The sequence below is a fragment of the Ochlerotatus camptorhynchus genome, unplaced genomic scaffold (genome assembly GCF_037179485.1).
Source record: "Ochlerotatus camptorhynchus isolate MF236.1 unplaced genomic scaffold, CSIRO-AGI_Acam_v1.1 ptg000379l, whole genome shotgun sequence".
Lineage (NCBI taxonomy): Eukaryota > Metazoa > Arthropoda > Insecta > Diptera > Culicidae > Ochlerotatus > Ochlerotatus camptorhynchus.
Window position 1 is genome coordinate 661,018 of NW_027040867.1, and position 17,640 is coordinate 678,657.

The window sequence follows — 17,640 nt, forward strand, 5'->3', positions numbered from 1 at the left end:
ATAGAGTTTCATCATTAATTTTGAGGAAATTCTGATTAGAGTAAAACAAAATCAGTATCCAGGCTGTGATTTTTTTTTAATTCCGAGATTTCCAGAATTTAGGGAGATCACATCCTTAGAAGCCGGCGCCAGTGGTGTAGTGGTAAGCGTGACTGCTTTTTCACCCCAATGGGTCTGGGTTCAATCCCAGCCAAGGTCGGTGGGATTTTTCTGAGGCATAAAATCTCTGGTCACGTTTTCCTTCGGAAGGGAAGTAAAGCCGTTGGTCCCAGCCCATGTGTTGTGTTGAATGGGTGCGATATCTTACGCAGGTGTGGAAGCTGCCTTCCTGCACATTCGATTTCCATCAATGGATGGCAATCGATGTCCGTCGGTGATTGGCACTAGATTGCGGAACAGAGACCGACGTTAAATAAAAGAAAAAAGAAGACATGCTTCATAATCCTAGACTAAGAAAAATCTATAAAATTTTGGGATTTTTTTCATGGATTTGTTTTCCATCGATGTTATTTCCCGTACTGAGTACTAATGCTACCGACGCCAGAGAGGCAGCTTCCACACTTGGACCCTACCTATCGACCCATCAACTCATGGGCCGGGGACCAACGGCTTTACTCAGAAAATCCCCGCGGTGCTGACTGGGATTGAACCCAGGCCTCTAGATTGAGAGGCAGCCAGGCATACCACTGCACCACCGGCAGCGCTGTTCTGGGATTTTTAAGATCTCTCCAATATTTCGGATAAGGAGAAATTTTTATGCATCTGGGTAATAAGTAGTTTTCAAGATTCAAAGTTTAATTGAAATGTTGAAGCATTTAATGTTTATAAACTCTTTCTGTGACTTCGATTTTTTCATCACAAATTATTGGCTTTTTAAAAACATATAAAATATTGATACTATTGTCAACTGAGGATAAAAATAACTATCGACATCCTTTCAAGTTTTTACTTTTATTTTTTCTCGGTTTGTGTACTGCATAAACAAAAATTAAAGATAGCTATATATATGTTTGCCAGATTTTTAAAGTAAATGCAATTTCCACCAGGAATTCATCAATAATTTATAATTTCAGTTCTTCAAAACTATTTGGTGATCGGCTGTTCTAACGTCAAACAACATAACCATTCACCAAGGCGTTTTGAAGTACTAAAATGGGAAACTCTTGGGCAATTCATATTGAAAATTGCGTGCACTATCCAAATCTGAAATAATTTTAATTGGTTTTTTTCAATCACTATTAAAATGTGTCAAAACGTTGCAACGTCACGGTATAATGTGTCTAATTACTAAAATAATCTAAATTTTAGAAGTTATGGACAAATTTTAGATACCATGAATCAAGAAATCTGAAAAATGAGCATGATGAACCGCTCGCGGATGCTTCTCCGTTATTTCCAAATCAGCTGTAATTAAACAGATGTTGCTTGAGACCAGCAATCATCCACAATGTGTAAAAACTGGTGATCTAAAATTAGGCCATACCAGCTTCGGCCGCATCCGAATGCGTAGGCGTGATACTCGCTTTGTTGGAAGCTGATAAATCCAGTGCACTACCACGAAAAAATACTGGGATGTTGGATAAAATCATTGGGTTTACAGCAAGGTTCGTTTTAGAAAACGAGACACTGAATTACTGTGATGGATTCGAGCCAAAAAAGGGGAAAAAAAAATGCGACTAACAAATCTTGAATGAGGAGGGGAATGTGATTAAACTCCTAATGTTCTGCTCAATAAGTAAAACTGGTCACTCTCAGGCCGCCGAGCCCCTCATATCACATCACATCACTTATGATCGAGCTATTGTAGCCATTTAAACCCGGCACCAAAGACAATTTTCGCAAAACACGGTGAGCAAGCATTGTGACTATGCAAGTCTTTAATATGATTATGTTCTGTTCTGGGTTTGATCCCACGATTACCTGCTCAGTAAGCAGAAACGGCTGTATGAGGCCGCCGAGTTCTTCATATACCACTTATGATGGAGTTAACGCTATAACCACTCAAACTCGACGGTGGTACTTCTTACACCTGAACAAACCAACGCGACCGACAATCTTTCAAACCCGGAAAGATTTAAAAAAATTCAATATGACAAATTTAGAACAGCTTTCAAAATTATTGGACTAATTATGTTTAGTCCTAGAATCTTGAAAACGTTTATAAGTTTGTGGCAATTTGAAGATTATGAGTATTGATTACACTGATACTCAGTGACTAAAATGAAAAAGGGTGAAAGGACCAATATGGTCCAGGATGGGAATTTGTCAGGAAAGTAGTCTTAAATCTTTTCTTTAAGATTTAGTCGTTTTCGTCTTGGGAGAAGTTTTTGGGCCAAGTTCCTTCTTTGGCCGTCAAATTAATTGATATTGATATTCAAAAACTAACTTTCTTACTCCTAAGAATAAGACACCTATTCTTTATGAGAGACGTAGTTCAGTTATTTTAAAGAAATTTTATTGATGACATATTTTTTCAATCTCTTAACGATCCCATTTTAAACACATTTTTCTGAATTGAAAAAGGGTGTACCTGAAAAATTTAGTAGTTTTAGCTATAAACCATTTTAGAACTAGTTAAAATGCACATTTTTCCAAAGAAAGTAAATCGATATCCCTTAAAGATCACGTGACGGGTTCGGTAGCTTAGTGGTTACCATTTCTGCTCACTGAGCAGAAGGTTGGGAGTTCAATCCCAGGCCAGTCTCCTTCGCTACAAATTTTCACTGTGCCTTATTCTATCCTTATTACTATTAGAAATCTGCCAGCAACGTTTACCGAACGTATTCTATGGCTTTACCTTCCTCACTTAACAAACTGCCAAACTCCTGTGACACTTATGAGAGGTTGTAGAGTTCTCTGTGTCTGCATGTCTCTTAAGTAAGTGTCCAACTAACAATCATCCCCATTCCAAACAGTTGTAAGGACGTGGCCAGGAAAGTTCTTTATTGTTGAGTGCTACTTGCATCTAAGAGGTCAAGTTCAATTCCACATCTCGGTCAATACGGTAACGGACGGAGGTGGCAATACTCTTAAACTTTTTTCTGTTCGGGACATGAAACCACTGCGACCAGTAGAAAGGATGAAGTAGTCGTTTTTGATACAGTTGTCTTTCTTGCCTTCATCGCAAGAAATCGATTCCAATTGAAAGGTCTCGCTATGTATACTCTTCAAATAGTGAGAGCACCCCCCAAAAGCACACCCCTTTGTCAGTCAAAATTGGATTCCTTAGCAACAAAAATAAGCAATGACACCGATAATGACCATGAATCAGAACCCTAGTCTTAACAACTTCAAACTACGGAACAATAAATAGAAGATCAGGAATCACATAGATGTAGGCAAGACTAGGATTCGGTGGTAGATCTTACATCCCGTAACGTACCACGAAAAGATGATCTACCTACGTTACATGATGATGACGATGATGGTCCCACCTCTTACCCCTACAAAGGTTTGGACTGGACGATTTATCTTTAAGATAATTAAATATGAATTTGTGCAACTTGCTGAAAACGATATGAATTTGTGCAACTTGCTGAAAATATTATTATCTTACGATATCGCTTAAAGATCACGAATTTTTTAAATTTATAATTATCAAATACTCCCTTTTCAAATGACAATTATAGTACATTATATGTACAAATTTTAAGTCATATAAAATCAACCTGTTTGTAAATGTGTTTAAATAGAATAGGGCATAACATATTTCTAAAAAGAGATACAGATACAATTTGTATTTGATAAATCATGCGTGTTTAGATACTTCAAAAGTCTCTTGAATATGACGTTCATGAGAAAATTAAAGTTTAACTAAGAGCTAGAAGCTATTTTTTCAGGGAGACCCGCAAAATTAGTTAAATTGATTTCGTATGAGTTTATCAAAAATCTTATCTCAAATTTATATGAATTCTATGTGTACATATGTCTTCAACAAAGTTGCTCTAAATTAACTCAGCTACATCTTTGCTGATATGCCTTTTTTTTAACTAAGATAGTTAGTTATGAATATCAATTTACAATCACCAAAAGAAGAGATTTTTGAAGCAAAAATCTTCACATCTAAATAGAGCAGTTCCACGCCAAATGACGAATCGGAACAATTTGACCTTCTCAATGAAACCATGTATGAAACGTTACGGAATTGTTTGTTATGGGCAATGATTCACATTTATGCTACAATACGGACACGTAAAAAAAAAAATTCTTCATAGAAAAGCTTATGAAAAGTGAATAAAATAAATGTTTAAAATTATGGACACTTAAAAATTGACAAACATTGTTGAACAAGAACTTTTAGTTAATTTATTAACTCTTTGTTAAAATGTGTTTCCATGTTTTTTATTCTCTGAAAACAATGCTTGAGATGTTTTAAATTATTTTATTTGAAAAAAAAAACAAAAAAGCATACCATCAAAAATTGCAAAAAATATTACCACAATTTCATGTTGCGCGATTATCTTCAGTTTATTGTTTAATAAATTAAACAAATCGGGCAAAGACACTTTGAGATATTCAGGGTAGAAATTTATTTAATTAATATTAGTTTAGAAATAAATTAAACATATAATTTTGTTATTTTTCCAAAAGCGACATTATTTTTCCCAATTCTTTGTCTCAGACGCCATTTCGATCAGTGGCAACCAACATTAAGCTTTATAGTACGTTCAGACTATAGTCCTCTCCAGGCGGGTTCGTATTGGTGAGATTTGCGTGTGTTAGTGAGATGAAATTTTTTTGTTTGCTGTAAGAACTGTCATTCTAAAGTAAAAATAAACAACAAAACGAAAACAAACCCTACGCTTGCACGATAACAGTCAAATACCCTTTTATGAGTAAAATTTAACCCTTTTTTAATAAAAGTGGCTTTACTCATTAATGAGTACATTATTTTAACAACAATGAGTTTCTGCTAACAGTAACAAATAGTTACTACTTAATTGACATAATAAATTATTCATTAATTAGTAGTGCCACTTTTATTGACAATGGGTTCACTTTTACTTTCACTGTTTGATTCTTACCGTAAAATTATATTATTAGTGTAGTGTTCGTGAGATCCTGCTTGGAGAACTCAATGGCTGATGTCATGTAATATAAACTGTCTTGCAATGAGCATTCAAACATCTAGTTTTCCCTGGAAATCCTATGTATGAGTGCTCATTGCAAGACAGCCTATATTACATGATAAAACCCATAGTCTGTACGGGCCTGTAGCCTCTCAAAACGTTCACTTTACTTATCCCGTAAGAGAAGCACGGGAAAGTAGACTCTTTTTATTTATTCGGCCCATGACAAGCCATCATCGCACACCTATGCTCAATGCTCTGAAGGCCGATCAAATTCAAGAGAAAAATATAATAGAAGAAACTTAAAGGGTGATACGGTCAAAATTTGGTCAAGGGAAAACGCGTGTAAATCGGTGAAATCGTTTATTTAAAAAATCAAATTAAATTTCTTTTTCAAGTTCAATTAGTATAAAATTCAGGAAACATATTCAGTTAGGCTTCCGCTTTTCCAAATCCGAATTGCCGGGCCTTACGCTTGACCCCTGCCATCAGATTTTGTACAGCCACCTTGTCCACCTTCTTCGCCGCAGAAAGCCAGTTTGCCTTGAACTGCTGCTCGCCCTTAGCAGTTTTTTTGGTCTTCTTTAGGTTCCGCTTGACAATAGCCCAGTATTTCTCAATTGGGCGGAGCTCTGGCGTGTTGGGAGGGTTCTTGTCCTTGGGAACCACCTGCACGTTGTTGGCGGCGTACCACTCCATGGCCTTTTTACCGTAATGGCAAGATGCCAAATCCGGCCAAAACAGTACGGAACAACCGTGTTTCTTCAGGAAAGGCAGCAGACGTTTATTCAAACACTCTTTCACGTAAATTTCTTGGTTGACAGTCCCGGAAGCTATGAAAATGCTGCTTTTCAAGCCACAGGTACGATGGCTTGCCAAACCAGATATTTCTTTGCGAACTTTGACAGTTTCATGTGCTTGAAAACATCTGCTACCTTTCCCCTTCCTTTTGCCGTATAAAACTCCTGTCCCGGAAGCTGCTTGTAGTCGGCTTTGACGTAGGTTTCGTCGTCCATTACCACGCAGTCAAACTTCGTCAGCATCGTCGTGTACAGCCTCCGGGATCGCGCTTTGGCCGTCGTATTTTGTTTATCATCGCGATTTGGAGTCACTACCTTCTTGTAAGTCGATAGTCCGGCTCGTTTTTTGGCTCGATGCACGGTTGTAGACGATACACCCAGCTTATTTGCGGCATCTCGGAGAGAGAGAGAGGTTAGGGTTTCGCTTGAAACTACCGGCAACTCTCTTTGTCGTCTCAGCGGCTTCCGGTTTTCGATTTCCCCCCGATCCAGACTTCCTGGCTGTCGACAAACGTTCCCCAAACACTTTAATTACATTTGTAACGGTTGATTTGGCAACTTTTAGCGATTTTGCCAACTTTGCGTGCGAGTAGCTCGGATTTTCGCGATGCGCGAGCAAAATTTTGATACGCTGCTCTTCTTGCTTGGACGGCATTTTGACAACTGAAGAGTGAATTCCAAAATCAAAATAGGAGCAACATTCTACACACACACACACCTTCAAAATGAGGGGTGTTCAGGTTTTTTAAATGCAAAATTGGAAGAAATACGTCAAGTTGATATTGACCAAATTTTGACCGTATCACCCTTTAGGAATCACATAGATGTAGGCAGGCTTACTAACTCATTTTTTTTTTCAATATTTCAAGATCATCCTCGGTGGACACAGTCGAGTCTACCGGTGAATACTCGTGTTTATTTCAGTTACCGTGGGGACGTAATTTGTGATTAGCCCTGGTCCCTTTCAAATAGTATCATTATTTATGTACGGTCCTTATATTTGAAATGACGTTTCACATTCATCTAGTAATGGCCGATTTTCATCCGAATAATCGATTAATCGATTAACGAACCGAATAGTAAAATATTTGTAATCGGTTATATCATGCTGATATAAGTATTAACTTCACCAGAGGATCATCACCGATCGTTTCAAACATGTGCTGCACTCTCATCTTAGTTGTTAATCGAGTAATTAAAAAATGGGACATCTCTGATTTTGGTGTGATCGTTTTGATAAAAAAGTGCGCCAAATTTCATTTCTATCGAGGGGGCACCGAAATCACAAAATTATCTTGCATACGGGAGGTATTCATTTGATGAAAGGGACTGTGAAATATGACACTAAAATAGAATGTTTTTCTTCCGACAGTTTCATCTTAGTATTCTTCTTTGGTAGAGTCTTGTCACTATCAACAAGGCATAACAAGTAACAAAGACTAAGATGCGTTGCTTTGATTACTGAAAAATCCTGTTCCTCTAATTTAAAGTAGTCAGGACTAGGATTTGGTGGTAGTCAGGCACTTAGCCATGGGGCTGAAGCCTTCTCGAAATTATTATCATCATCATCATGTGAAAAAAAAAAATCTGACGCAAGATAATGGATGTGTTACCAGTACTGCACAGGTAATAGATATCCATTACCTGGGTAAGGTTTTTTGACGTAGGACTACGTCTGTGATTTCTATTTGGGGGTACACTATGTGAAAACCGAAAATGGAACATGTAACAGAATTATGAAAGATTTTGAACGTTAATAACTCAGCTGCCCTGGACCAATTTCAATAATGTTATCACCAATCGATCAGAAATATTTCTACGCATCACCGTTTTTCAAAATGTCACTATTGAAAATTGCAAGAATGTGCAAGTGTTGCTATGATAATTAAAAATATCTCCTTTTTCCTGCGAAAAGCGATTTCCCTACCACAGATTTCAAAGTTGAATTCCATCCGGTCTCACCAAACGGTGTTTATTCAATTGACAAACTAATGATAGCATAAAGTGCCACTTGTGGCAAATAGGAGAACTAGAAAACAGATGATGGTATCAGAATTTTGCACGGCGAGGTATGGGAGAATATTTTAAAAATGCTTTTATTTAACGAATAAAGCATTTTCCATAAATTTTGGTTGTGCATACAAGGTTAGAAAAGTTCAAATCTAAAGATCTAAACGAAAACTAAGATTTTTTTTTTTAATTATACGTCTATCGGATACCTTTTGAGGTTTCTTCCCCCGTAGCAGCTTTTAAAAAAATGACAAATATTTTTTTCAGATAATAGGGTTAAATATCCCATTTCCGGCCTATAAAGCACAACCCACATTTTATCTTTCTTAATCTAGAGCAGCTTAGCATCAAACGGAATGTTATTATAACTGATGGCTTCCAAATTTAATTACCTTTCCGTATGTACCGTAATATTTGATAAAGAGAAACCAATCGTTGAGATATTGTCAAAAGTCTAACACTGCTTCTTGACGCCAAACTCGGCCTACGGATTCTAAACTCGGCCTAACGCATTGAAACGCTATTGAAACGCCAATGAATTCACTTCGGCCTATCGGATGAAGATAAAAATTGATTCGGTCGGAGCGCTTCTTTTGTTTTTGGGAATAATGGGTGCAAACCTTCATATCACGCGATCTCATTGACTTCGTTCCGTAGCTTAATAACTAAAGTGTCGTACCAAATGCATAATTGACTTGTTAACTCTGAAATCATGGATTTATTTGAAGTTTTCTGCTCGATAGGCCCAAAATGGGCGATTAGGCCGAAGTAGTTCTCTACCCTAAATGCTTTTCAAGATTTCTTTCCTATACCTCAACGTGCAAAATTTAAGACCATCATCATTTTTCTATTTCTCCTCTTCGCCACGAGCGCTATCGTTTTATCGCCAATCACCATGTGGTAAGTGGTGGTGTTCTCTAGTACACAATGAAAGGCTGCCTGCAAGCAGCGAGCTGCAGCCCATGCTCATAGAAGGAGGAAGATGTCGCACCGGTCTTCATCGGAATCAGTAGCTCTTCGTGAGTCGCTGTAGGCCATCTATGTCAAGCGCGTCATACTAAAGAGTATAAACAGAGAGAACCTCGCTCAAATTCCTATTCCTACACAAAACAAAAACTCCTGCTGCAGTTAACAAATAAGATTTATTAGTCCTACGTCACCATTGCGGACAATCCCATAGGGCCTGTCCCTTGTAGTTTTATATATTTTTCACATTATATTAAAATAATATATGGACGAGGCTTCAGCCCTATAGCCCCCCCTGGCTATGGGCCTCGGGCTGTACCTATTTGTTGTGCATGAACAATTTATGTTTGCAGAAATGTCTAACAGAATTATTAGAGATCATAAAACCATCGAGTTTTTATGAAAGATCAGCCTCGTTTCACTTCCGTAGGAACTAGAGTGTAGACCCAATTTGTAGCCTTCTAAACACAATCCGCACTTTACCCCTCTTTTCAAGCAGGACTTCATACAAAATAGAATGTTTCTACAACAAATGACTTCTTTGGCTTTTTGTATTGTTTCTATTTGGTTTTTAACTCTTTATTTGTTCCAAATTCAAAATAAATTACATTTCATATTAACCTAGGTGCTCCAGCTATAATTTTTAAGATATATATCTAAGTGTTTTACTTTTTTCCTGCCTTGGACATTCAGTATTTGACAGTATTGACTAAAAACTAAAACTATATCTTATCTAAGTATAAAGGGAAATAATCGTTGCAATTGAAGATTGCAACGATTTTTCCCTGAAATTGTTAATTATTTTGTTGGACATTAATCAATTTGTTGGACATTACCAGAGCTGAGCCAAAAAGCTGAGCACGTTTCTTCGGGACCTACTAGTCTTAGAGTTACCTATATGGTGGTACTCTCTTCGGTCCCAAGCTATTCGATGCACCGGGAATCGAACCCAGCCATTTCCAGCATGATCTTGCTTTGTAGCTGCTCCTTATCGACTGAGCTAAGGGAGGCCCCAAACATCTACTCTACTACTTGTTGAACTCAAATAATAGAAGTAATGGAAGGGTGATGATTTAATGAACTTCAAGCATAGAAATAAAAAAACCTAAGTAGAGTAGACTTAGGTTTTTATGTCTCTGCTTGTTAAAAAATGATTGCACGTTGCCTTGAAGTTCATTAAATCATCACCATTCCATTACTTCTATTATTTGAGTTGGTTGGTTTATTTTGATAGTGAGCAAATCTCAAGGATGTGCGCTGATCTAAAATCGTTAACGCCAGAGCACTGAAAGCACGTTCCACTGATACTTGCATCGATGGAACGGCCTAAATTACAGCAGCTGCTTCAAAGAGATCCTTTTGCATGATTTTCTTCTGTACCCAGTACTCCCAAACGTTGACATGGTGTGGTTGTCGCAATCCAACATCCAACACACTTAACTGTTCTGGAAGCGTTTTGTTTGGGATACATTTCGGGTCTCCGCTTGAACCTGCTAGACAGCCTCCAAACATGTCCGCTAAAAAACTGTCCAGTGCAAGGTCTGAAACCCGTGCGAATGTATTTATGATGAATTTCTAAAAGGTAGAAGTTAATAGGTTGACAATTTAATAAAAATAAAATTTATTAAACAATCCTATATGAAAAGGCACTATAGATTCATTCAAATACTCTCATTCTGATAAACAAAAATCATATTGATTCTTGAATGTTGTTATTCAAAAACCAAACATTGTTCTTTCAAACCAACATATTATTTTTTAGCATCTAACACACCAACCACTTTGCTCGATGAATGCCGTTCATTGACTGTTTTTTCGGACATTCCCAACCCAAAACGAAAAAAGGAACCTGAATGAAATCAAAATGGGAATGAAACCAGAGCGAAATGGAGCGACTGTACGGGAGAGGATTTTGAAGAAGAGAAAGTGGGAATGCTTTTTGGTATCTATTCGCTTTACTGTGCATCGGTATGTATGAATGCAAAGCGTAGTGTGGGGGTATTGAATGGTATACAAAGTACCGCACATAAGGGAGTGGTGAAATTGAATTCATACTGCTGCTGCCGTTCGCTAGAAAAAAGGAACGATCAGATGCCCTGTGCACCCCTCTAAACATAGGAAAATCCACGAATCCCTCATTTTATCTGTCAAACTTTCATAGCGAATCAAAACAAACATAGTCTAGTACTAGAGTTTCGACTAGAATGGGGTACGTTAATCGATTTGCTTGGGATCAATAGGCTTGTCAAGTAGTGACCAATTTAAAATCTTCAGTTTCCACCGGTTGTCTCATTTACGTGTGTGTGAACAAAAACTGCAAAAAAATTTCCTCCTTCACTTTCGTCTGTAAAATTTGGCACGATACCTTGGCCCGGTACCTTAACCCGGTACCTTGGCCCGGTGTCGCACGGTGCGCACCGAAATTCTCCAGCACGGCACCATTCAAAACAGAACGGCTCTTCGCATCGGTGGCATTGGCATCATTGGAGATAGTCCATTCAAAAATTTATATTTTTTTCGTTTTTTTGCCTTGAACTGCGCAATACGAAAGCGACAATTCTAGGGCTACTTTCCAGTTAAATTTCACTGTGCAATGGTCGAATGAAACTCAGCCTTGAACCAAGCAACCTTGATCTTTAATATTATTTTAATTACACACCATAAAGGTATCGCTATCAAAAATTAACACCCTACTTTATTCAACTACTTCATTGATTTCATACAAACACGTTGTAGTTTGGATACAGCTGAAAGGTGTCCACAGATGTCCACCACGACAATATAAGAAGGAATTAGATTTAGGAAATAGAAACTAAAAATGACATTAAATGCATATCGGAAGCTTTCAGTTTAAAACCATCGTTTGCTTTAATTCTTAAACGGACGATGAAACCGACTCAAAAGTCAATTGATTTCGACTAAATTTTATCAAAAGTGGATTAGCTCAAATGTTTGTTGAATTTTCCGAGATTTACACCCATAGCCTGAGTTCCATTAGGCGAATTTTAGCTTAAATTTGACAGATGGATATTTTTTTGAAATAACCCTACCATTGCACCAGTCTTATTTCTGACGACACACAAGGATTCAATGTTGACAAACACCTTCTCCAAAATCGGTGGCTCGACAACAGAGGGATTTACGATCATTCTAATTTATGTTCGAAGTGTTAACTTTAAGTGAGAATTAACCAAACGGAGCACAGCCTTAGTCTCGGAATTATCTTGTCGATATTTGCACATCCGAATGCTGGGCAACAAATTATGCTTCATATTCCGGTGGTTTTCCACTGATGGTTCAGTGGTACCTTATTTGCAGTTTTTACGACATTCGTATCACGTTTTCGCAATCAGCTGGCGTCACAATTTTCTGACACTGCCAGAAAATAGTGTCATAAAAAAGTAAATTTATCCAGATTAATTCTTCATTGTCAAGTGACTTCAATCACGTGATAAAAAATGGTGAATATTCTATTTATAGCATTCCTGTATCTCTTAATACAATAAAATAAAACGGAAAATTCCACGTTGCCCATTCGCCCCGACTGGTTAGACCATGTTGTTGGCACATAGGCTACTTATTGTTTAACCAGAAGCATTTTTATCTATTTCGGTAAACAACACATGGTTCGTATTCATCTTCCTGTAATCATATTTTTTGGGTGGCGAAATAGCCTTGTCCCGTCTGTGGGAAGTTTGTTGTTATGATTTAACGGAATGTTTCCGAAGCTAAGTAGGGGTAGGAGTTGACTTTCCATAAATTACCGCCGAGTTTATCTTAAGCGAAAAGCAAACGGGCGCCCGCGATTAATTGGCTCTTGTTTTCACGACATATATAAGTGTATTGCGAATGCGATGTGCTGTTTGAACGAGATACGGATTCTGTGGGTAGCCTGTACCTACAGCCTTCAACCGCAGCGTGTGTGATGAAGACGAATCATCTTTCACAGCGTCCTCATATGATACCTTCCTAGATTGATCGCTATCACAGAAAGTGGTCTTTGAAGTTCAACGTGATACAACTGTCTTGTGTATTCGAGTTGCTCGATTTGCACTACTGTTTTATTTTCTTCGATATAATAAACGTCCACGGAGGCGTGCTCAGGTCAGGGTACTGCTTTTGTCAGTCTCGACCTCCTTTCCCCGCGTCCTTAGACCATTCATAATCCGGCTCTTGCCCATGTGACCAAAGTGGAATCATAACACTGAGAATAAACGCGTCGTTGATAACGGATGTCACAAATTAAGGCAACCGCGCAAATGCGAGTCATTGCCGCAATGTAGAAAAACGGTAGCATCTTCATCTCCACCAACGACAGTCAGTAGCTTGGTCGCAGCACTCGGTAGTTTACGAGCATCGTTTTCGTCGTCGTCGTCGTTGTGAAGGTTAATCTCAAGTGGTTTTGATGTTCATTTTCTAGAATCTAGATCAATAGTGGATCGCGAGGTATCAGTTTAACGTACGCTCAAACGGCAGGAAGCGTTTGGTGGTGAGAGGAAAGTGGGGAGTGACAGAAGCGAGTGGTTCGAGTGGAAAAGTGAAAAATGGGAGTGGACAATGAAAAATCCGAAAAAGCCGAAGAAATGGATACTTGTTCGGAAGCAGTCGGTGACAGCGAGGAGCTCACCAAGTGGGGGAAATTTTGCCAACGCCATGGGATTAATCCGAACTTGATTATGCTGAAAGTTACGCTGTTTGTCATGTATGGAGGTGAGTAATTGTTGTGACTTTAGTATTTTCAGATGTTTGGCCTAACGCCACGTAACGCCCCAAGGATATAACTTTAAATACTTAAGTTTGATGAATTAGTAGCAAATTTGCCATAGCCCCCATTATTTCGATAATTTGTATGTTCATTTGCTGTCACTTGGGGTATTTGCATATATTTGAGTTTGACATAGTGCTGAATGCAGGACCGTTTTAGGTACTCCTTGGGGTTCTGTGTATTGTTAAATGAAGGTCCCGTAACGATTTGTACTAATTTTCAAACTTTCATAGACATAAGAAAATTGGCTCTAAAATTATCACAGGGGGGTAAAATGAACAAGTTTTAGCGATTAAATTATCAGAATGTAAATGCAATCAATTAAGAGGATAGAAGACGCATTGATTGATTGATCTGTATGATACATTGTTAGATATTTTGAAAAGAAAGTGCTTATAAATACAAGTGTTTATTTTACCCCTACTTCCATAATCTACATGACAGCTTAGGCAGTACTATGGGATCGTCCATTAATTATGTCACACTTTTAGGGGGAGGGAGGGTTTTGGAAACTGTGACGCGCCATACAAAAAAAAAATAAGGTTCATACAAAAAATATGACAAAGAGGGGGGATGGCGGGTTGAAAATGGGCCAAATTTGCGTGACATAATTAATGGACCTTCCCTATACAATAATCGTGTAAATGTAATCCATAACCACTCCCCAAGTTGATGATAATAAATAAAGGTATGTAGGGTTTTTAGGCCTAGCAGTTCAATACTGAATTCCAAAATAGTGCCAGACATCATTTCAAGAACAACATGTGAAAAGGGCATACAAACCTTTTGTAAACAAACATTCTTATGCCCTTTTCTCGCCACCCATATGACACCAACGCAAACCATCAACATCGCCGGATAGGGGAAGGTTTCCCCTTCCCGATGATGTTGTTCGTTTGCGTGGGCGACCCTCGGTTGGCGAGAAGAGGACCTACAAAGGTTTGTTTACAAAAAGCTCATATGCCCTTTTCACATGTGGCTCTTGATTTTTGGTCGCTACACATCGTGCTCGTTTAGAAAATACTTACATTCAAGCGTATCAGATGCTTTCCTTGGCTGCCAAATTAATGTTAAATATCAATTTCACTTTTCCGGAATTTATCATATCGATCATGTATAGAACTTTGTCAAATACTGCAACTTTGATCAGGATCTCAAGATCAAGCCTACACAGGTGACCCCAATCCCACCATAATCCGAATGGGAAATTGAATAGATCATTTCCTTACAGTAAATTGATTTCTACATCTTAATAGCAATGGGAAATCCAAATTTACCAAACGTTCATATTCAGCAAAAATCCACTTGCTTTTTGAAGATACAAAACACCTTTCGCACGTTTTTTCGCATCATGTAAACAACCAAAAAGCAGTGCCTACCGCGGAGCGCTTTATTCAATTCAAGACCAACAATTGAAATGGCCTCTACTCCATTTTGTAAACAAACCTTGTAAGGCAATTTTCTCGCGAACCGAAGTCCACCAAGGCAAACCAACAGAATGAACAGGTAGGGGGGATTCTACTGTACCCGATTGTGGTTTCGGTTCGCGAATGTACGTTTCGGTTTGTTCAATTGATGAATTTACGCGAAACTGCACCAGTGCATGCGACACCTAGGTTTGAAATCTAAAAACACAAAAGTGATGATGTACACACTTAGTTTTTTCTACCGAGCTCGGCAGTGCAAATCTCGGCAAAAAAAGTTTCATTGAGATCTCAGCAAAAGTGACATTTGATTGCTGAGTCTCGGATAATACTTAGCTAAATCTCAGCAAACAAATGAAATGTTTGCTGAGATCTCAGTTAAACTTGTTTTGCCGAGATTTGCACAGCCGAGCTCGGTAGAAAAAACTAAGTATTAACTAAAAAATATTCCATACGATTTGACAGGTAGCAAAACGTCATTATCAATTTCACATCATTTCCATCTGCTGGTCGACCGTAACGTAAATTCATATATTGTAGTGGTCATATGTCAAGTATATAGGATCTAATTTCCGTCATACTAAGCTCAACCAGAAATTTATCATTCTTTTATACCACAAACAGACATACAACTTAGTACCAACAATCAATATGAAACTAACGATTTTAAATTGGCTCACTACTTGACTAGCCTATTGGTCCCAAGCAAACGATTAACGTATCCCATTCTAGTCGAAATTCTAGTACTACGCAATGTTTGTTTTGATTCGCTATGAAAGTTTGACAGATAAAATGAGGGGTTATTGGTTTTTCCTATGTTTCGAGGGGTGAATCGATTAGTTTGGGACCGAAGAGAGTACCAGAGCTGAGCCAAAAAGTAGAGCACGTTTCTTCGGGACCTACTAGTCTTAGAGTTACCTCTATGTTAGTACCGTGGTACCAACAATCAATACGAAACTAACGATTTTAAATTGGCTCACCACTTTAGTAGCCTATTGGTCCCAAGCAAACGATTAACGTACCCTATTCTAGTTGAAATTCTATTACTACACTATGTTTGTTTTAATTCGCTATGAAAGTTTGACAGATAACATCAGGGGTGTGTGGATTCATGCAGAACATGCAGGGGTGAGTGAAATAGCTTGGGACTGCTTGGGACCGTTGTTCTGGTACTGAGTGAGCCAAAAATAATAATGATTTTCTTCGGGACCCAGTGGTCTTAGAGTTACCTCTATGGTAGTACCATAGAGGTAACTCTAAGACTAGAAGGTCCTGAAATAACGTGCTCAACTTTTTGGCTCAGCTCTGGTACTCTCTTCGGTCTCAAGCTAATCGATTCACCCCTCGAAACATAGGAAAAACCAATAACCCCTCATTTTATCTGTCAAACTTTCATAGCGAATCAAAACAAACATTGCGTAGTACTAGAATTTCGACAAGAATAGGGTACGTTAATCGTTTGGTCGAGTCATCATAAACGAATACCACTTGGTTGCACATCATTCTGTTTGAACCTGAAAAGATATAAAACAGCGCTGTTTTCCTAACTCTGCTCATTACCGCTTCGGACGGCGTGGCACTAGGTCTTGCAGCAAGTCAGTGGCTAAAGGTGGATCACGGTGTGACCATGACCAGCACAATGAGGAACGAGACTTGGAAAATTATGTATGTAAAACCCCCTCCCCCCTTAACAACAACCTTAAAAAGACATGGACTTTGACGATCACTTTTTTCTGAGAAATAAACTTTAAGCAAACCACAATTAGGGGCTGTTCATTGTCTACGTACATTTTGAGATTCTTGACCACTCCCCCCTGCGTAGACAATTGTCCATATATTTTTTTTTAATATGAATGGGCTGTGGATAATTGACTCCTCCCCCCCTTAAGCTCTGTCTACATAGTTTATGAACAGCCCCTTATAAATAAAACATTTTTTTACACGCAGAGCCAAAATTAAAAAAAAAAATGCTTAAGAGGAGACATACATTTGATGAATTACCAACAACTGACTGTAAAACATATCTGGTACCTCTTCTATATATGCAATTAGATTAACATCCAAAGTCCATCCTTTTATTCCGTTGTGCCCCCCCCCCCCCATTCATAGTAATAAATATTAGAGTCGGTGTATATAATGAGTCACGCCAAGAGTGAAGCCAAGTCTACCTATTGAACTGTCAAAGCGGATACCTATCGTGCAAAGTAAATAAACATTACGATGCTATGAAAGCTTCACGAAAGGTATTGCAATAAAATATAAAATATAATCGAAGAAATGAGCATAAACACGCAGTGAGCGTTAAATTGTCATGGGATACGCTCGGTAATGATTAGTAATGAGAATTTCTACTATTTTTGTTAAGATAATTTGACAAAATCACTGATATAATGATTTACTACAGCCGCAGTATTTTTTCTCTCGCTAGAAGTCAGTTGAAGTTGTTGTAGAAGTCCTCTGTTGCCAAGTGAAAAGAATTGGAATCTTTCGAAAACCGTGATGCGAGTTCAACTGTTTTTCTCTTGGCGTGACTCATTATACACCGACTCTAATAAATATAATAGTCAAAAATGCATGACAAACATCAATTTTGCGTGGTTCTACGT

The 17,640-nt window shown here is 38.1% G+C and overlaps 1 protein-coding gene across 5 annotated transcripts in view; it reads left to right on the top strand.

Annotated features, from left to right (window-relative positions):
* Positions 1-17,640, top strand: part of LOC135710353 (uncharacterized) — a 444,976-nt gene that overhangs the window by 342,180 nt on the left and 85,156 nt on the right. For 3 of the 5 annotated variants that reach the window (XM_065232896.1, XM_065232894.1, XM_065232898.1), the window contains exon 2: positions 13,266-13,555. In XM_065232896.1, coding sequence (XP_065088968.1) covers positions 13,390-13,555 — 166 coding nt within the window. In that variant the 5' untranslated portion in view covers positions 13,266-13,389. The remainder of the gene's footprint in view (positions 1-13,265; positions 13,556-17,640) is intronic. The other 2 variants (XM_065232897.1, XM_065232895.1) reach the window with 2 other exon arrangements.